At 51.8% G+C, this 20072-nt stretch overlaps 1 protein-coding gene across 2 annotated transcripts in view; it reads left to right on the top strand.

Moving 5' to 3' along the window:
* Positions 1 to 19776, top strand: part of Sec14l1 (SEC14 like lipid binding 1) — a 46819-nt gene extending 27043 nt beyond the window's left edge. The window contains exons 4-17 of one of the 2 annotated variants that reach the window (XM_076871774.2): positions 908 to 1057; positions 1207 to 1305; positions 2169 to 2297; positions 2927 to 3161; positions 4575 to 4684; positions 6536 to 6725; positions 8993 to 9081; positions 9720 to 9790; positions 10881 to 11052; positions 11328 to 11462; positions 14140 to 14274; positions 15929 to 16180; positions 16889 to 17067; positions 17443 to 19776. In XM_076871774.2, the coding sequence (XP_076727889.1) occupies positions 908 to 1057; positions 1207 to 1305; positions 2169 to 2297; positions 2927 to 3161; positions 4575 to 4684; positions 6536 to 6725; positions 8993 to 9081; positions 9720 to 9790; positions 10881 to 11052; positions 11328 to 11462; positions 14140 to 14274; positions 15929 to 16180; positions 16889 to 17067; positions 17443 to 17548 (2052 nt within the window). In that variant the 3' untranslated portion in view covers positions 17549 to 19776. Of the gene's footprint in view, positions 1 to 907; positions 1058 to 1173; positions 1306 to 2168; positions 2298 to 2926; positions 3162 to 4574; positions 4685 to 6535; positions 6726 to 8992; positions 9082 to 9719; positions 9791 to 10880; positions 11053 to 11327; positions 11463 to 14139; positions 14275 to 15928; positions 16181 to 16888; positions 17068 to 17442 lie in introns of both variants that reach the window. The other variant, XM_076871773.2, reaches the window with a different exon arrangement.
* Positions 19777 to 20072: the final 296 nt, after the last annotated feature.

Raw genomic sequence — 20072 nt, 5'->3', positions numbered from 1 at the left:
CGGGTGAGCGGTGCTGACCGTGCGCGTTGCTGTGCAGCTCACTGCGTTAGTTGGGTTCTGTGTGTTCTGTGTGTTCTCTTTCCCAGAGAACATGGTCTGTGAGTAGTTTCTGTCTGTGACTTGTTTTGTCTTCCTCTTGACAGGCACTGTAGGAAAGCAAAAGTCTTTGGTTTTGATGAAGTAAATTTTTCCTTTTACAGATTGATTTTGGGTGCATAGTTTTATGTTTTGCTTAAGTCTGTGGTTCATCTTGGTTTCTGTTCATTTGTCTTCTGTTTTTGCAGTGCTGGGATCATAACCAGGGCTTTCAGCATGCTAGATGAGCAGTCCTATTTTGGGTTAATTTGTACATAAGATGTGAGGTTTAGGTCAAGGTTTAAGTCAAGGTTTTGTGCATGATTAGCATGCACAGGGCCGTGGGTTCCATCCCCAGCACCAAAAAGAGAAAAAGAAAAAGGGAAACATCATTTGGGTATATTTGTTTGAGTCTAGTTCTGGGTTCTGTCCCATGGAGCTGTGTGTCTGTCCATCAATACTATGTAACTGATGTGTAACCATAGCTACATGTAAGCCTAAAGACCCAGGGCAGGAGTCCCTCCAGTTCATTCATTTTCAGTAATCATTTTAGCTTACTAAGCATTTACTCTAGTTCCTTCGCTTTTCCATGTAAGTTGTAAAATAATCTTGCCTGAGGCTCCAAAGTATATTTGCTAGAATTTTGGTAGCTGTTGTGAATGGGGAAGTCTTTTCCAGGTTAGTGAAAGCTGCAGGTGACCAGCCCAGCTGTGGCGCCTCCTGTGGGCACGTGCTGAGGTTGAGCACTCCTTCCCTTTCGGGCAAGGAGAGACTGAGGTTGGGACTTCATTCACTTCCTCTCTCTTTTTTTTTGGTTTGTTTTTATCCATAGGCCTATGAAAGGAGGTTCCCTACATGTCCGCTGATTCCCATGTTTGTGGACAGTGACACTGTGAATGAATTCAAGAGCGAAGACGGGGCCATTCATGTCATTGAAAGGCGCTGCAAGCTGGACATAGACGCACCCCGGCTGTTGAAGAAGGTAACTGCCCAGGCCTGCCGGAACGCGTTGGTCCCAGAGATAGAGAATTTATGTTTCCAGCTTCTGTCACAGTGGTGTTAATAATAAACCCTTTTCTCTTTATTTCTTTTTTAAAGATTGCAGGAGTTGATTATGTTTATTTTGTCCAGAAAAACTCTCTCAATTCTCGGGAGCGCACTCTGCACATTGAGGCCCATAATGAAACGTTTTCCAATCGGGTCATCATTAACGAGCACTGCTGCTACACCGTGAGTGCACAGCCCTGGGCGGAGCCCGCCAGCCGGGAGGCACGGGGCACGGCTTCCAAAGGTGGTCAGCCATCCCTGGAACGGCGTGCCTCTTTGTCCTTGGGTAGTTCTTTGCCATATATTTCCTGTTAGCAGTTCTGAAGGGGATCAGCAGTGGCGGGTGTGGCTTCCTGCAGGCAGATTGCACTGTGGTGGCAGTCATAGCCAAGTCATTCCACTGCCATGCTCTGCTACTTGAGAAATGCATTCTAAAGAGCAAGATGGTGTGTGTGTTTGAGATTAGAGCTGGGAGCACACGGCCTAGGAGGGCCGGTTCCCCCTTAGTCACGTGTCTTGGGTCCCTCTGTCCTTGTACATGGCTGCCAGCACGCTTGCTGCTCCCCAGCCTCCCGAGGACTTCCCCGGCCCTCCTTCAGGTTTGCCCAGATCCCTGTTCCCAGTGACCAGCGACAGCGCGGCCTGCAGCCCTCCCCGGTCCCCTTAACCCGCTCCACGCTTTCCCCATGGCCCTGATCTTCTAGCAGCTGGAAGTTCCTCATCTTTCTGTCCAAGGCTCGTGGCCGTCTGTCTCCTCATGAGGCTGTCAGTGACACGGAAGGGTCTTTCCTTCATTCCTAGTGGGAGAGCGGCTCTGTGTGTAGGGAGGTGAGGGACTGGGCAGGGGAGGACGGAGCGCTCCTCTCAGACCACGCTGGTGTCTTGGAGTTCGAGTGGCCCTGGGCAGTCGAGCCCTCTGTAACCCTCCTTGTGCTGTTTCCGTGGGAGTAGCTCTGTTGTAAGAGAACTGCTCCTTCTGGTCGCTGGCAGAGGGGAGCAGACCAGGCCTCACTGCCGCACACAGCAGGCCTTCTCTTCACCTGCAGGTTCACCCTGAGAACGAAGACTGGACCTGTTTTGAACAGTCTGCAAGTTTAGATATCAAATCTTTCTTTGGTTTTGAAAGTACAGTGGAAAAAATTGCCATGAAACAGTATACCAGCAACATTAAAAAAGTGAGTCTCTGGGACTTCATGGGAAAGTGAGGGCAGCAGTCTCCTGAGGTGTCCGAGCTAGTCCTCTGGAAGGCCGGGAGCGGGTCACTCGGAGGTAGAAATGTGCTTCCACCCTGCCCTGGGCCTTCTGTTTAGCCCTACAGGGCTGGTGGTGCTGGCTGCTGGTGGAGTAAAGAGGCATAGGCGGGTCACTCCTGGCCACCACATTCTCTGCTTGGAATTGTGGGAACATGGGAAGTTGGGGTGAGGTGGCCGCACCCCTGGGTTCCACTTGTGGGTCTGCTGATGGAAAGTTCTGTGTGTTGAGGAGATTCTTGGCAGGTGGCCAGGCAGGACTCCCTGGACCTTCTCAGGTGCTCCTGCTCACTCTCTGGGAGCTATGGGTCATGGTTTTAAAGCTGTGGTGTGGGGTGGTGGGGGGCTCTCGAAGGTTGTTGTATTTTCGGGTACTGTGTTAGAATTGTGTTCAGTACAATGTGTCTGATAGATCAGTGTTCTAGATTAGTTTTGGGCATGCTACCTCCAAGCTATATCTCAGCCCTCAGTTTTTGGTAGTTACCTCACAAATTGGTAGGGACAAATAATTGAAGTATTGACTCTACACTCACCTTAATTGGTCTCCTCCTAAGGGGAAGGAAATCATTGAGTACTACCTTCGTCAGCTTGAAGAAGAGGGCATCACCTTTGTGCCGCGCTGGACCCCACCTTCCATCGGGCCCTCTTCAGAGACGTCCTCGTCCAGCAAGAGTCAGGTGGCATCCACGGCTGTTGTGGTCCCAGAGGCTGCCCTCAAGGAGGGGCTGAATGGAGAGGCCCTCAGCAACCCTGGAGGGACCCCTGAGCCCACGGTGGGAACCCCTGATGGTGGGTCTGAAGAAGGCTCCATTCTTCCGGCTAGACTAGGAGTCGTGTGGGCCTTTCCTCTCCACTGCTCTTCCTGTTCCTGTTTCCTTAGGACACACAGCACCACGTGGAGAAGGAAAGCCATTTGTTGTTTCTGGTCTCGTTTCCTTGTCCTGTAGCTTATATGATACATTGATGTGATTTTTTTCTTAGTTTTTGTTTTTAATGGGCAGAAAAGGTTATTTCTGGTTATGTTCTTATTGGGACCAAAAGATGTTTCAGGTTAGTTGCAGGTGCCTGAGGTGAGCACGAGCCATCAGTGCTTTCTCCTAGAACTCCCACTGCTGGACACCTCACTCGTTCAGGTGCCAGGGACGTCCAGGCACTGAGTGGAGGGTGCTCACGCCATTATGGATCCTTCTGGGTGGGAGAAGCTGAAGATGCTCCCTGTGTTTACATTAACTGAGGCAGAGACATGACCTGCCTGGGGCACAGGTAGTCAGTCCAGGGCTGAGACTGTGCCCAGGTGGACGGGCTCAGGGACTGCTTTAGCCACTGCTCCACTTGGCATGTGCTGAGAGTAATGCCCATTGTTAAGAGTTCAGAAAACACAGGAAAATAAGAAAAGATAAGAATGTTCTGCCATTCAGAAAGTTCATTAAAATATCAGTATCTCTTCATACTTTTGTTTTGTGTTGTATCAGGCACTTTATCACCGAGCCACATCCCCAGCCCTTTTTTATTTTAGATACAAGGCCTCTCTAAGTTGCTGAGGCTGGCCTTGAACTTGGGGCACAGGGCTCCTTGTGATCCTCCTACCTCAGCCTCTTGCGCTGTTGGGATTACAGGCGAGTGCCGCCATACCCGGCCTTGCATACATTCTGTTCAGCTAACTGTGCCATTTGTTGACTTTCAACAGTTTGCTGGGAGTGGGGATGATTTGGGGATATGTTTTATTTTTCACCTTGTGAATATTTTTTTGTTGTACTTATTTTGCTATCTCATCTGTCCAGTGGTACCTTATCTGGAGAAACTGTGTTCTTGAACACGGTAGCTGGATCCTTAACGAAGATTTAGATCTGCTTGGTTGTTTCATTTCATAATTTTATATCATGGAAGGGCTTTGTCACTTTGAATTAAACCAGTCGTTGAATGTCTTCTCTAGTCATGGTGATGTCATGAGTGGCATTGTGGCTAATTGAACTGAGGTGATCCAGTGGTACTCAGGGAAAGGTAGCTGAGTCAGCAGGCTCACCTCTGGTTCTGTGGTGTCTTAAAGACGTCACTGAAATTCTCCAGGGTGGTTGCTTTAAATGTGTCCTCTCTGTAGTCTCCTTCACCCCAAGACTCTAGCCCCACCTGGCACCACTGGGCAACGAGAGCCTCAGGACAGAGTTCGTCTTTGCGAATGGTGCCATGTGGTTCCCATTGCAGACAAACTGGATGCCGATTACATCAAGAGGTATCTGGGTGACCTGACCCCACTCCAGGAGAGCTGCCTTATCAGGCTTCGCCAGTGGCTCCAGGAAACCCACAAGGGCAAGGTGAGTGTTGGCCCCCAGGCTGTGCGGCCGTCATCTCTGGTCCTGCTGCAGCTGGAGAGGTCATCCCCACGGGAGTGTTGCCAGCTGGAGCCCAGGTGCCCAGCAGCAGGTTGGGCTGCCCTTCCTCGTGTGCATGGCTGCTGCTCTGTGCGCTGTTGCTGAGATGGTCTGCTCAGAAGCAGTCGGTCATCAAGTGGCAGAGTAGCATGCATTTTAAATTTTGAAAAGATTTGGAAGGAGGTCAGAGTTTTATCCAAGATTAGAAATGTTTGAGCTTTAATTCTGAAGTTTAATGTGAAATTGTAGCCCCATGAGAAATTTGGTTTTAATAACAAGTTTATGTAGAAAGCATAAAGGTTACTTAGTGGCCCAGTGCAGAAAGCAAGCACCTGCACACAGTTTTTCGGGTCTCTAATTCTATCAGTCCTGGTTGCATGAGAGCTTTTTTTTTTTTTTAGTAGTTGTAGATGGATAGAATGCCTTTATTTTATTTATTAATTTTGATGTAGTGCTGAGGATTGAACCCAGTGCTGCTGAGGATTGAACCCAGTGCCTTACACATGCTAGGCAAGCGCTCTGCCACTGAGCTACAGCCCCAGTCCCTGAGAGCTTTTTAACACCAGTCATTAGGAAAACCGCTACTGTTGGTGTCTGCTGACTGCGTGTTAGACATGCTTTTAGCTCTTCGTGTAGTCTTCCCATCAGGCCTAGAGGTGGGTGCTGTTCCATCATCTCCTTCTTTCAAAGGTCCAGAAACCAAGGCATGGAGAAGTTAAGCAGCTTGCTCAAGGTCTTAAGCTAGGAAACAGTGGGGCCAAGATTTGAACCAAGACCATGTGGTTTCAGCACCATATTCCTGTTTATTTATTAGATACAAGATATTCAACCTAGGGGTGCTCTTCCACTGAGCCACATCCCCAGCCCCCTTTTATTTTTTGAGGCAGGATCTTCATATATTGCTGAGGCTGGCCTCCAACTTGTGATCCTCCTGCCTCAGCCCCCCGAGGTGCTGGGATTATAGGTGTGTTCCCACATTCTTAACCGCTTCCATGTGCCTGTGCTGCTTTCCAAGTGAAGATGATGCCAGATCACTGCACCCTATGCTTTGATCATATGCCGAGGTGGGATACCACGCAGACTCTTGCTCTCACTCTCTTCATGGTCTCTGGATGGTCTGGCTACCTGCATTAGTGAGCAGGTGACCACAGAGGGAAGAGACCTGGTCCAAATGAGACTCAGATCCTGGACTCAGCCTTCTTCTTTATTCAGGGTGACCAGGCTGATTGACAGGGTCTTGAGAAGGTTCCTGCATGTCAGTAGCACCCCCACACTGCCAATCCCAGCATGGTTTCATTCCAACTTTTAGTAGAATCTCCATGCAGAAGTGCACAGGGCACAATGGTGTGCCATTGCATAGCTTGGAACTGTTGCCTGTGTTTCAGACATTGTGCATTGACATTGCCCAGACTGAAAGGAAGATCACTAGAAAAATCAGATACTGATTTTTTTTTTTTTTTTAATTAAACATCAGGCCAAGATTTTTCTGGGAATAGCTAATTTTATTTTTTTCCGGTGGTGGAGAGCAAACCCAGGGCCTCACACGCTGGGTGGTGCTGTACCACACAGCTGCTCCCTGCCCCAGCAGCAGCTCCTTCTAAACAGCATGAAGGTGCAGGTTACTGTTGAGAAGAGATGGAGTTTGAGCAACAACAAACCTTCCCCTGGACCCCCAGTCCTGGGGTTGGACCCAGTAGTGTTGTACCACTGCATCACACCCCAGTCATTTTAAAAACTGATATTTTGAGGCTGGGCAACTCTTACCAGTCCTAAAAGCATCTTTTCTTCTCCTAGATCCCAAAGGATGAGCATATTCTTCGGTTCCTACGCGCTCGGGATTTTAACATTGACAAGGCCAGAGAGATTATGTGTCAGTCTTTAACATGGCGGAAGCAGCACCAGGTGGACTACATCCTGGACACCTGGACCCCACCCCAGGTGCTTCAGGATTACTACGCAGGAGGATGGCACCATCACGACAAAGGTGGGTGGCACTGCGCCTCCCCGTCTGTTGCCATCTTGTCTCCTCATGGGGCATCCGGGAGCTCCGCCGAGAGCCAGGGGCCTGCAAGGCATCGTCCTCCTCTCCCGGGACCTGGAAGCGTTCCCCAGTGTGAGCCAGCTGGTGAGACCCTCCAGCACACTCCTGTCCCACCTGGGCAGCTGAGGGAGGGCAGTGGCTTTGGCTCCTTCCTGGAGTTGCCCTGGGACAGCGACTTTACTTCCTTTCTCAGCTCTGTGGAGTCTGTTTTGACATATTAAAAACTCAAACGTTGGGCTCATGCTGTGGCTCAGTGGTGGAGTGCCTGCCTCGCACGTGTGAGGCACTGGGTTGATTCTCAGCCCCATGTAAAAATAAGAAAATATAAAAAGAAATCATGACCATCTACAAGAAAAATATTTTAAAAAGCCCCAAAACTCAAATGTTGGTGACAGAGTCTCTTCAGCAGCACTGTGCTAATAAAAGGGATTTAATGACTTACGCCTTCCAGTAGCTGTGACATGCCCAGCCAGGCCTCCATATCAGAATAGTAGAGAACTGCAGTTTCTCTCAGGAGCAAGTAGACCAGGGACACAACACTCAAAGTCGGGGTGGCCATCCCTTTGCATACTGGCCCCTGCGGGAGTGCTGGCCTTGTCTTACGATGCTCTTTCCTCCTGGGCTGCAGGTTGGTGGTTGGACAGAATTGAATCATAGTCATTGGAGCGGGGCTGCAGGGATTGCTGTGGAACTGGCTTCCTCTTCTATCTCTGAACAAGTCCTTTCAGAACTATAATACTCCAGTCTGTCTTGTTTTTCTAATTGGCTATTTATTTACTAGTATTAGGGATTGAACCCAGTGGCTTTTCCACTGAGCCACATCTTCAGCCCTTTTTATTTTATCCCTCACTAACCTGTTGAGGCCAGCCTCAAACTTGTGATCTTCCTGCCTCAACCTCCCAAGTCACTGGTGTGCCACTGCACCCAAATTGTTTTTCTTCAAAGTAACTGTAGCTTTATTGGTTGTAACTGGAAACATTTGTATTTATTTCACTACATGACTGGAACCTTAAAAGGTTAAAAAGTTTTGTAGTAAGACATGGACAGATGTGTCTCATATAAATGTTGCAAGAGGGACCCAGGTGTGGTGGGACGCACCTGTGATCCCAGCTGCTCCGCAGACTGAGGCAGAAGGATTGCAAGTTCAAGGCCAGACTCACTAACTTAGCAAGATTGCTGCAAAAGAAAAGAAAAAAGAAAGGGCTGTGGCTGCCACTCAGCGACAGAACACTGGCTTCAGTCCTCTAGCACCACCTGAACAAATATTGGTACAAACTTTTGTAAACTTGCTTTTCTACAAGATTTGGGGTCCCAGAAAACTTCTTGGCTTAGTAAACAGATGTGGAACCAGCTGTTCCCTAAAGGCGAGGTCAGCCCCAGGAGGACCCATGGCAGACGCTGCCTCCCTGCAGGACGATCCTGCTGCTCTCCCTTCAACCACAGGGCGGCAATCTGAGAGGTGCCGGCCGCTGCATACACTCTGGCCCTGGGATCATCTTCCCCTGTGTGGCTGGCTGGCGATGACAGGGTTGTGGGATGAGTTAGGTTCCTCTCAGACTCCCTCCGTTAGATCTGTAGGTTATGGAGACAGAGCCAGTGTGTGCTGATTGGTGTCCAGAATGTTCCCATTTTTCTTGGACTTCAGTGGAAATTGGGGAAGACTGACTTGTAAAAATCTTATTAATTTATTGGTAATGTATGAAATTAAAAAGGGCTTATTTTTCTGAGAAAGGAAACTTGAACTGAATTTGTAGAAAAATCCTAGGCATTCGGAAGTCTCCTCTGGACTCTTGCTAAGCCCTGTGTGCGAGCGAAGCAACCCAGCCTGATGGCTATTGCGCAGGACAGGCTGAGCTTGGGCTCGGCCCTCCTCCCTTCAGCACCATCTCCAGACTCTGCTAAGCTGCACCATTATTTGTTTTTTTCTTTTGTGACTTTTGGGGGAAATGTTGGATGCCAACCCCACCCCTGTCCCCACACTGAAGCCAGCTGCTGCTTGGCAGAGGGGAGAGCTTGGGCCTGTCAGAACTCTCCAGAGCACTCTTGCTTCCCAGGAGTCCTGTTTGCGGGGCTGGGGTGCAGCCCACAGCCTTGCTCCTGGTGGGTGCTCTTCAACTGCACCACCTCCAGCCTGGACCCAGGGGTCCCAGGGGTGCCAGGGGTGTCCTGTGCCCCAAACAGGGACCCTCTGATTGCTTCCTCCCCTGCAGATGGACGGCCTCTCTACGTGCTCAGGCTGGGGCAGATGGACACCAAGGGCTTGGTACGAGCCCTGGGCGAGGAAGCCCTGCTGCGATACGTAAGTCCTGGCTGCTGCTGGCCTTGCCCTGCGTCCCATGCCGCACCCCCTGCCCTGGGTGCTTTGCTCTTGCAAAGCCTGAAAGGAGAGCCTGATGTATGCAGAGACCTCAGAGGAGGACACAAACGTCCTGCAGATGTTTTAACTGCGGGGTCCTCCGCGGAGTAGCTGGGTGTCTAGAGCAGACAGACCCCCCTTCACACTCTGCTGCTGGCCTTCTGTGGGTTCCTGTCCGTTCTCCTGGCCGTGGTCATATGTGCTGTGCACAAGTGCAGATACAGAGGGACTTCTTCCGAGGGAGCACTTGTCACCCCAACTTGAAGGGCTGTCCTGGGCTGCCTGGGGCTGTTCTGAGACCTCCTGTGGCACGGCGCACTGGACACGCCCAGCTCCCTCTTTGCTACTGTCCAATTCACCTGAAGACCCATCCCAGAGTGGCAGCTCCCTGAGCCCAACCTGCGGTGGCATGACTCTCCCTTCGCCACAGAGGATGGCATCTGCTCTCTCCTGAGAGCCAGATGGTTGTCCTTGTCAGATCGTGCTCAGCCAGTACGACTGCCAGGATGCTCTGTGGGCACCCTGCGGTGTGCCCGGTGGGCGAGTCTTGACCTGCCCCGTCTCCATGCCCTCCGTGACAGGTTCTCTCCATAAACGAAGAGGGCCTGAGGCGTTGTGAAGAGAACACCAAGGTCTTCGGCCGGCCCATCAGGTGGGTGAGAGGTGTGCGCTCTTCTTTGGGCTTATTGACAATGTGGATTCCATATTTTTAGTTGGTATTTAGGACCGAAGTCTGCTAGTTCACTGTTTTCCAAGGAGTTTCAAAACTAGAAAGTAATGAGAGGGACAGCTGCAGGCTTGGTGCTCCTTGCCCCCTAGGCCCGGCTGTCAGGGCATCCTCGCAGGCCCCGTGGATTGGCCTGGACAGTGGGCCTTGAGGTCCTTGGGAGCCCAAGAGCATAGCTCCTTTGCTTGTTTGTTTCGACCCCCATTCTCCCCAATTCTCCTGTGTTCCTGAGCTGGCTGCCAGGCTTTGTCAAGTGTGGTGAAAGTGTGCAGGGACGCCAAGGTGGACACGTGGACAGGTGGGGGTGGCTCCTCCAGAGTGTCTGTTCTCCGGGGCAGGGCTTGCAAGGGTGCGTGTTCACTGCTGCCTCTCAGCCCCTCAGAAGGCGCTGGACTCAGTGAACATTTGTTGTGGAATAGCTTATTCCAGTGCAAACACCAAGTGTGGGTTACAGTGTCAGATGTGTGCCCTGGGAAGAGGCACAGGGTGTCGGGATGGAGCTTTATGTCTTGCTTGCTAGTCACTGAGCATGTCTGAGAGAGGCTTTTATATGCTGTCAGCCATTCATTGATAGCTTTGGTAGTTCAGGGTGGGTCCTACCACACTGAGCCTATGTGTTTTATGTAAGTAGATGTGAATAGAGTTCATAACACCGTAATTCTTAAAACTGGTGTATAAGCCAGGCATGGTGGTGTGTGCCTGTAATCCCAGTGATGTGGGAGGCTGAGGTAGGAGGATTACAAGTTTGAGGCCAACCTGGGCAACTCAGTGAGGCCCTGTCTCTAAATTTTTAAAAATTTTAAAGGGCTGGGGGTGTAGCTTAGCAGTAAAGCACCCCTGTAGCCAATGCCCGTGTTGCCTAAAAATGGAAAAACAAAACAAAAAAACCTGATGTATGTTTGGAAACAACTATAAATGACTGTTTTATAATATTGAAAGAAAAACATTGAATATAGGACCCAGTTTGCCAAGTATGCTATCTATTGAATAAAACACATCTCTGCACCGTCTGCAGTTCCTGGACCTGCCTGGTGGACCTGGAAGGGCTGAACATGCGCCACTTGTGGAGACCTGGCGTCAAAGCCCTGCTGCGAATCATCGAGGTGGTGGAGGCCAATTACCCAGAGACGCTGGGCCGCCTTCTCATCCTCCGGGCACCCAGGGTCTTCCCTGTTCTCTGGACGCTGGTGGGTTTGTGTGATGTTTTGCAGTGACCATTAGCCTTCTAGAAGGCAGATATTTGTGCTCTCACTGCATGTCTGTGTCCTGGAGTCTCAACTAGGTGGGAAAAAGCAAAGTAAGATGCAGAGTGAAACTCAGATGTTGTTAAAGGGGAGAAAAAGCAAAATGTTTCTGACTGTCCTAATGCTGTGCAGATGGACCTGACAGAGCCCTGTGTCAGACTTTTGCTCTTTGAAAACCAGACAGTAAATCAAACAGCCTGGCCTCTGGTTCCTCACAGGTCAGTCCATTCATTGACGACAACACCAGAAGGAAGTTCCTCATTTACGCAGGAAATGACTACCAGGGCCCTGGCGGCCTGCTGGACTACATCGACAGAGAGATCATTCCAGATTTCCTGAGTGGGGAGTGCATGGTACGTATGAGGAAAGAGGCACACGTTTGTACTGAGGACGTTAGAAGAGTGGTATTGGTTTGCACAGATGACTTCAGAATCTTTAGTTTGGATTTCTTCATTTTTGTCTGTCACCTTTGACCTGAGGTTGAACTGAGGAGAGCCATTCAGATAATTGTTGGTAACACATTTCTTCATGAGAAATTCTAATGGGAATCTTTTAGAATCCATTGTAAGAATAGCTTGCTTTATTAACACAGCTGTGAGTGAATCAGACCTTGTAACTGTTTTAGTTTTTTAAAAAATACTATTACAGCATTGATTCGGCCGGGCACAGCAGCTGAGCAGCTCAGGAGGTTGAGGCAGGAGGATCACAAGGTCAAAGCCAGCCCCATCAACTTTGGGAGACCCTGTCTCAAAATAAAAAACTAAGCAAAATAAAAATTTTAAAAAGTGTCTGGAGGTGTAGCTCAGTGGTTAAGTATCCCTGGGATTAATCCCCAGTACCAGAAAAGCAAACAGGGACTCAGGGCTGACAGCGTGGCTCAGGGCTGGAGCACTTGCCTGGCGTGCAGAAGAGCCTGGGTTTCATCCTCAGCATCACCAACAAAACAAGAGCAGTCAAAGCAACACTGAGACTGGGCATGTGGCTCAAGCGGTAGCGCGCCCGCTTGCCATGCGTGGGGCCCGGGTTCAATCCTCAGCACCACATACAAACAAAGATGTTGTGTCCGCCGAAAACTAAAAAATAAATATTAATATTAAAAAAAAAAAAGCAACACTGAATCAGCTTTCAAGAGCAGTTCCTTGACAATTACGTAACCCAGGATAATACTTTCAAAGTGGAAAATTAAAGGAAGTGGTTCTCCTTTATGTAAGTTTGGGGTTTTAAGAAAATAAGGTGCTGGATAATCAGGAGCCAAAGGAGCAGGAATCTGGAGGCCTGGAGCCTGCAGTTGCCCAGGGGAGGCCTAAGAAGGCTGGGGCTGGAGGAACTCCGTGGGATTGGATCTGTGGGCTCCGTGGCTGCTGAAGTGAGCAAGGGATCGAGGCTGTCATCAGAGCAAGGATCTCTGGGTACCTTCACACTAAAGCTTCCCCTTGAGATGTGCACACTCTGGGTTTGACTCCTTTAGCTAAGGAATTGAGCTGTTGAGGGAATCCTTCTCAATGGTTAGAGTACTTTAGGAAACCCAAGAGTTTAGCTCTCAGCTCATCAGTTCCATTTTAAGGAAGCTGCAGGCACCATCACACCACAGTGCAAAGAGCAAGTAAGTTGCAGGATGTGACTTAGCAGGTGCCCCTGAGATCAAACCATGGGGTCAGGTTTGTGGAACCTACAAACTGCTTTCATCATGAAAAGCTAACCATCTTGTAGCCAGGCGTAGTGGTGTGCCCCTGTAATCCCAGATTCGGGAGGCTGAGGCAGGAGGATCTCAAGTTTGAGGCCAGCCTAAAATAAAAAACAAAAAGGGCACCATGCTGAAGCACCCTTGGGTTCAGTACCTGGTGCCCAAACAAAACAAAAACAGGTGGAGTCGGGTATCAGACTCTTGGCAAGTAGCACCTGCCTTTGTAGCCTGTCCATGCCCGATACACTCACAGTGCTGAGAGTCCATCTTATTGAGATGTCCATCTTATTGAGCCTTGTGGGACCCCACATGCCTCCTGGGCAGCCACTCAGCCTGGTTGTTGGAGGGGAGCGCTCCTGGGCCTAGAGGGTGTCTCACCACTGGTCACCTGGTGTTTTCTAACGTGCCATCCTTGCGGGGACAGTTCCACTTTGCACTGTGGGGCCAAGGATGTGAGCGTTTGCTCTGTGTGGTTGCCTCCCTGGGCTGCTGTCAGGGAGTACTTGGATTTTATGAACTCTCAAGTGAAGCTGCTGTACAAGGACTCATCAGCTGTCATTGTCAAATAGGACACTGCCTGTTTCTTGCAAATTCAAGTTCTCCTTTATTAATAGCGGGTGATGGTATAGACTGATCATTTGACCTTGATTATACAGGAAGCTTTATTGTTGGTAGTAATTGACTATAAATTTGATTATTTTGTTTTTTTCTTTTCTGTTATGTTGGGGATTGAACCGCGTCCTCATATGTGCTAGGCAGGTACTCTATCAGTGACCTGCATAACCAGCTCCAGTTAAGACTTTATGTAGGGCTGGGGATGTGGCTCAAGCGGTAATGCGCTCGCCTGGCATGCGTGCGGCCTGGGTTCGATCCTCAGCACCACATACAAACAAAGATGTTGTGCCCGCCGATAACTAAAAAATAAATATTAAAAATTCTCTCTCTCTACCTCTCTTTACCTCTCTCTCTCTTTAAAAAAAAAAAAAAAGACTTTATGTAAAAATAATGTCTGTAGTTCTTGGGAATAAAACTGTATTAACATAATGTGTTTCCTTTGTAGTACTATAGAAAGTCTTTTAATTCCTATAAAAACCAGCTTTAGTAATTGAGTCCAGTACCTCCTGCATATTAGCGTGAATTCTGTGGTAAACCATCTTTAACTTGTTCGTGTTTACTCAGAGTAGAACACAGGACTGCAGTGGTTTTCCACAGTAGCTCCCAGGCTGCACGGCCTGCCTTGGCCTTGCCAGGGCTCTGTCTAGATTCTTAGGAGGTCAGTGGGCGCTGACAGGGGCTCGGGCTGTGGGCTGTGGGCACAGCTCTCATGGCTGTGTTTACATTTCCAGTGTGAAGTGCCAGAGGGTGGACTGGTCCCCAAATCTCTGTATAGGACTGCGGAGGAGCTGGAAAATGAAGACCTGAAGCTCTGGACCGAGACCATCTACCAGTCTGCAAGTGTGTTCAAAGGAGCCCCTCACGAGGTACGCCTTCCGGGCCGCCCCAGGGGCTGCCCCAGCCCTGCTGCCCGCTGCCTGGCGCCCATCAGAAGAGCCGCTGGTCTTTCTGCTCTTGGGTCTTCAGGTCCCTGATGGTCTGTCTTGGTAAATGACCACGTGGAAGAGCGGGTCTCTCAGATGGAAGACCACTGTGTGGCCAGAGCCTTGAAGGGGGCCTGGTTTCTTGCCCTGTTTTGCTGGAGAGCCTTGACACGGACACGGGGAACAAGTCGGTCCTGTAGGAAGCCTGCTTTCACCCCTGAGCTGGCTATTCAGTGGTCACCTTGACCATGCTTCCCTTGAGTGGGTTTCGGTGGAGTTTCTTCAGAGCTTTGCCGGTTCTGTCAGTGCAGGGGAGTGAGGAGGGAGCAGCCGGCCTCTGTTTCCTCTTCTTGCTGTCACACTGGTGCAAAGGCCAGAGTGTCCCTGCATGAACCCCCCACGTGTTTGTAACAGTGCAGGTGACCTGAGTGTGAGGGCCACTGGGCAAGGTCCTGGGTCCTGGCTGGGTGGCAGCACTTCACACGAGGGGTGCTGGGTCAAGCAGACTGCTGTCTCTGCCCAGGGTGGTGGCCAGGAGCTGACCCCTTACTGCTTTTGCCATGGCAGCTCCCTGCTCAGCCACCTGCTGGTCATTGTTGCTGATGTCTTCCCAGCAGCTGACCGGACGGACCCTGGTGGGTGGAGGATGAGGGAGGCTGTAACCGTGATTTGAACGGCAGAGGAAGCCTGATGCGCTCCCTCTCACACTGTCCTGAGATGATTTGTATGGATCCCTATCTGAGGGTGCATGGCGCTGTGCTTGTCCTTGTTAGAAGTGGCCTCTGTTACCACACCTGCACTCTGCTTTGGGAATGAGTGAGGCACAAGTCCAAGGCAGGACCACCCAGGGCAAAGCGGCGTGTCCTGTGCAGCAGGGAGGAGGGCGTGCTCCACAGGCCTGCTCCTCAGCCTCCAGAGGGGCCGTGCTGAGGGGCACAGCTGGCCTCCAGAGGGAGCCGCAGAGGACAGTCCACGCAGAGCTCTGCCCAGCTGCTTTGGGTTCTCATGCCCCTTCCCCCACTAGTCTTTGAAACTGACACCAACCTCTCTCTGTGGGGGAACTGTCACTACAGGTTGAAGTCCGGGTTTTGGATGGCACTCAGCACCCAAGGCCACACCCACCCCTCACAGCTCATCTCTTCCTTCCAGCTTGTCTGGTGTTGCCGCACTCCTGTATGTGGCCTGTGCCCTCCAGGCCTCCCCTGCTCTTCTCCAGGCCTTGCTGCTCCCCAGCCCAAAGCAGCCCCAGCCCCCTGTGTCCAGTTCCCCAGGCTTCCCGTCTTAGGTTGGAAGACTGTCTTTCAGAAAGCTGTCTGCAGATGCTGTTGGGCATCTTTGGAGCGTACACGCAGGTCACAGAGGCACAGTGGCTCACACCTCCACGATGTGTAGCAGGAGCCTTTGGGGAAAGAAGAACGAGAGGGAACGGGTCCTAGAGGGCTGAGTGTCCTGGGTGAAGGCACCACCCCTGCCTGTCAGTCATTCCCGTCCCTCCTGCCCCTTCCCGGCTCACACCTCTGAGCCGGAAGGCCCCTGCAGGGCTTGTAAGTGCGGGCTTCACATGTGCGATTGAGTCACTCCCCCTCCTGTTTTCCAGATTCTCATTCAGATTGTGGATGCTGCTTCTGTGATCACTTGGGATTTTGATGTGTGCAAAGGCGACATTGTCTTTAATATTTATCACTCCAAGAGGTCTCCGCAGCCCCCCAAGAAGGACTCCCTAGGGGCCCACAGCATCACCTCTCCAGGCGGGAACAACGTGCAGCTCATAGACAAGGTCTGGCAGCTGGGCCGCGACTACAGCATGGTGGAGTCGCCCCTGATTTGCAAAGAAGGAGAAAGTGTGCAGGTAAAGTCACGTGTTCGTGACGCTCCATGGGGGCCTCCTCTTGACAGTGGGTGTCCCTGCTTTGCCCTAGCCCAGGTGGCTCCTGCAGGCTCTGCTGTTGGTGGAGGGCAGGGTGAGCCTAGCTGCCGGGCCAGAAAGACCCGGGTCTCGGGCCCTGAGCGGGAACCCGAGCAGGGTGCAGGCAGCCCAGGACTCCCCTGCACAGAAGGGCCGTCTGGCAGGAGAAAGTGTGCACACACAGCTGGCCTTCAGATGACATGTGCTGGATGGGACTTGAGGGGTTGCCTTGGTCTTCATCAGAGGAGAACTGTAGAGAGGAGCAGAACTTAGGGAGCCGCTTGCTGGTGGCCAGGCTGGTTACATCCAGATGCTCAGCCTCTTGCCGCTTTCCCGTCTAGGCAGCCCTCCGGGTACCTCTGGCCTTCCATAGTAGAGGTGTGATTTTGCAAGGTGACAGTTGGGAGGGGTGTTCCTGTGGCCTTCCCAGCTCTTGTTGGAGGCCTTGGGACAGGCCTGATCGTGGATGGAAGGATGTTGTCGAAGCCCTTCCTGACGGTGATCCAGATAGCAGGTCTCCAGTCCTGTCCAGATGGCCACTGACTGCTGTCCCCATGAGGCTGGGAGACAGCGCCCCAGCACCCGGCAGCCCCACTGTGGGACAGGGCTTGTCAGGGAGTCCTCCTCATCCTGCTTCCCCCGCTGCTCCAGGGCTCTCATGTGACCAGGTGGCCAGGCTTCTACATCCTGCAGTGGAAGTTCCACAGCATGCCGGCGTGTGCGGCCACCAACCTGCCCCGGGTGGACGACGTGCTGGCCTCCCTGCAGGTGTCCTCACACAAGTGCAAAGTGATGTACTACACAGAAGTGATCGGCTCCGAGGACTTCAGGTCTGGGCTCCCTCCCCACACAGGTGTCCTTGAGGGTGAGGGTGCTCAGCAGAGGCCCCAGAGCCAACTGTGTGCAGCAGGGATGGTGGGTCTGGGCTTCCCGGGCAGCGCTGGGCCCCTTCCTTGGCTCTGACTGCACAGTTGTGGCGAGGGGTATCAGAGCAGCAGCGCAGCCTTTGCCTGTGCGTTGTGTCAGCTGTGTGTAGGCCGTGGGAAGCTGTCCCTGGATTGCACGCTCATGGCCCATTCCCCCTGACTGGGCGGGGGTGGCATAGAGGGGCCAGAGAGCAGGATGGGTGGGAAGCCCCGCAGCAGTGTGGACAGCAGGCGCCTGTGGCTGGGTCCTCACACCTCTTCTCCTCCCTGCATCTGCAGAGGCTCGATGACCAGCCTGGAGTCCAGCCACAGTGGCTTTTCCCAGCTGAGCGCCGCCACCACCACCTCCAGCCAGTCTCACTCCAGCTCCATGATTTCCAGGTAGTGCCGCGAAGCCTGTGTCCACTGTGTGGAGGGGATGGCCGCGCCTCGACAGCCAGCTGTGCCGGCCGCCCACCGACGTTGAGCAGCCTCCTCTCGCCCTCTAGGTAGCTCTAGCCATCCAGATGGTAAACTAGCCACGCCGTCCCAGAACTGTCGACAGGTAGTCTAACTCTGACCCTGACCTTAACTCGATAGCCATAGATTTTATACACAGCGTGCACAAAATCAAACCAGAGCGCAAGGGCTCTCTCGAAAGGAAAATGGTTTATATTGCCAGTTAAGAGATTGACTTCGTCTCAAATATTGATGCAAAAAATTTTTCCAACAAGCTCCACCTTGTCCACTAGTGAATGACTTCCCATGACGTCTTCAGAGCCAAGCCCACCTTCTCCCAGGGAACAGAAGCCCCCAGCTGCTTGCCCTAAGCTGCACCACGGTCCTTGTGGCTCCCTGTTAGTCGAGATGGTCGGTGGATCCGGTGGAAGCCCCCGAGTCCTTTCCTCTGGAGGATTCGGGCAGCCTGTAGCAGCACCTAGTCCTAGGGCCGACCTGCTGCTGTTCCTGAGTGGGGCTGGTGGCTCAGGAGGGGTTCTCGGGGGTGCCCGCAACTCCGGGAAAATGCCACCATCATTAAACATTGCTTTCTCTCTCCTCCTTTTCAAATCTTTCGATATTTTTCAGAGTAGAATTTTTCTGTGAACTTGGGTGGAGGTGTTCTCCCTTTCCCTCTGGGTGCCGCTCTTCCCACTGCAGGGAGGGTGCTCTGGGCTCAGTGCCACCCCTCCCGCGTGCTCTAGCAGCTCGCTGTGCTCGGCCACTTCTGCTCCGGCCATTCTTTAGAGGGTGTTCTGGAAACAGCCATATTTGCTGTTTGGAAGCTGTGGCAGTGAGTGTTAGCTGCCAGCAGGTTCCCGCAGGGTCACTTGAGGAGGGCATGGGGCTGTAGGAGCCCTTTGCGTTTGTAAGTGGAAACTGGATGCGTGTGCAGGTGCTTGTGGGTGCGCGCAGCAGCCGGGTGATGGTGCAGGTGGGCAGCTGGAAGCTCAGTTTGAGTCGCAAAGGAGTCCTCGGGAGCAAATCCGAGTATGAGATCGGTTTGCTTTTTACATTTTCTTCTTGATTTCCAACTACCAAGCCTGCTTTGCCCTCTTCCCCCCCTCCCCCAGTTTTTAATGAGAAAGGCACGTTATTTATGAGTCTGTCCAGGAGTCACATAGGGTTGGTTGTGTGATAAAGACGTGCAATGTGTGTTTTGTGTGGCAGGGGTTTTTAAAATGTGCACCACGCCACACAGCCTTCACAGCCCTAGATCGCGGTGCTCTGACTCAGCCTGGGCATTGGGTGAGCGGCCATGTGACCAGAGAGCTGTGTGGAGGCCAAGTGTGCACCCCATGAGTAGGTCGGGTGAGCCTGGGAGAAACTGACTGCCCCGCTCCTGGCCAGAGGAGGCCTCTGGCTCCTGTGCCTGTGCACCTTGAGGCACACGGGGACCCCCCGGGTCCCGCCTGCCCTTGCCCTGTAAGGCAGCTCGCTGACACCGAAGCCTGGTTCCCAGAGAATGGCAGGGCTGGCCAGCACATCTGCGCTGTCAGAGCTTCCCATCTCCAGTTACAAGGACCTGAGGATGGTCCCTCTTCTCTCTCTTCCTGTCTCTCTCTCCCTGTCTCTCTCCTGTCTCTGTCTGTCTCTCTGTCTCAGATGGCGATTTTGCTGACAGCTGCCAAGAAAATGCTTCACTCACCCGTCCACACGTGCCCAGAGGTGTTTCTAGAGCATTTGACTTGCAGCCATGCCCCACCCCAGGCTGAAGATGCGTTCCTTTTAGTTGGTTCAGAAGTGGCACTCATTTATCCCCAGAGGCTGACTGTGTCTCTGAGACTTGAGAGCAGCATGGGACTGCACAGTGCCCGTGGCCCTCAGGAGCGTGGGGCCCCTCGTCTTGTGAGGGATTGGGCATAGGGTTCTCTGTGCAGCTGCGCGTCTCTTGACATCTCGTGCCCTGCCGCTCTTGAAATGCTGCTGTCATCTTCCTTTTACGCTCCAATGATTCTGTTGGTTCTCCCTTCTATTACTAGTGTCTTAATTCACTTTCCTAAATTCATTATTTGCATATCAGAATTCCCTAAATGTTTTGTAAACATATTACCTCACTCTTGGTAATACAATACTGATAGTCTTTAAAAGATTTTTTTATTGTTATCAATAATAAATGTGAACTGTTTAAGAAAAGAGTGTCTTTCTTATTGTCAAGGAGTCTCAGTGTCTCTCTCTCTCTCTTTTGGTACTGGGGATTGAACACAGGCCAGCCCTTTATATTTTTCACTTTGAGACAAAAGACAGTCTCACTGAGTTGTTCAGGGCTTAGGACTTTACTGAGTTGCTGAGGCTGGCCCCAAACCTGCGGTCCTCCTGCCTTAGCCTCCCGAGTCACTGGGATTGCAGGTTGGCCCCACCACACCTGGCTTCAGAGTCCCTCCTGAGTGTGAAATTCACTGGAGATTGCAGAGCCGAGGGAAGGTGCAGCG

Source organism: Callospermophilus lateralis, chromosome 11 (assembly GCF_048772815.1).
Source record: "Callospermophilus lateralis isolate mCalLat2 chromosome 11, mCalLat2.hap1, whole genome shotgun sequence".
NCBI lineage: Eukaryota > Metazoa > Chordata > Mammalia > Rodentia > Sciuridae > Callospermophilus > Callospermophilus lateralis.
Note: the sequence above shows the minus strand (reverse complement) of the source record. Positions and strands in the feature narration are given on the sequence as shown.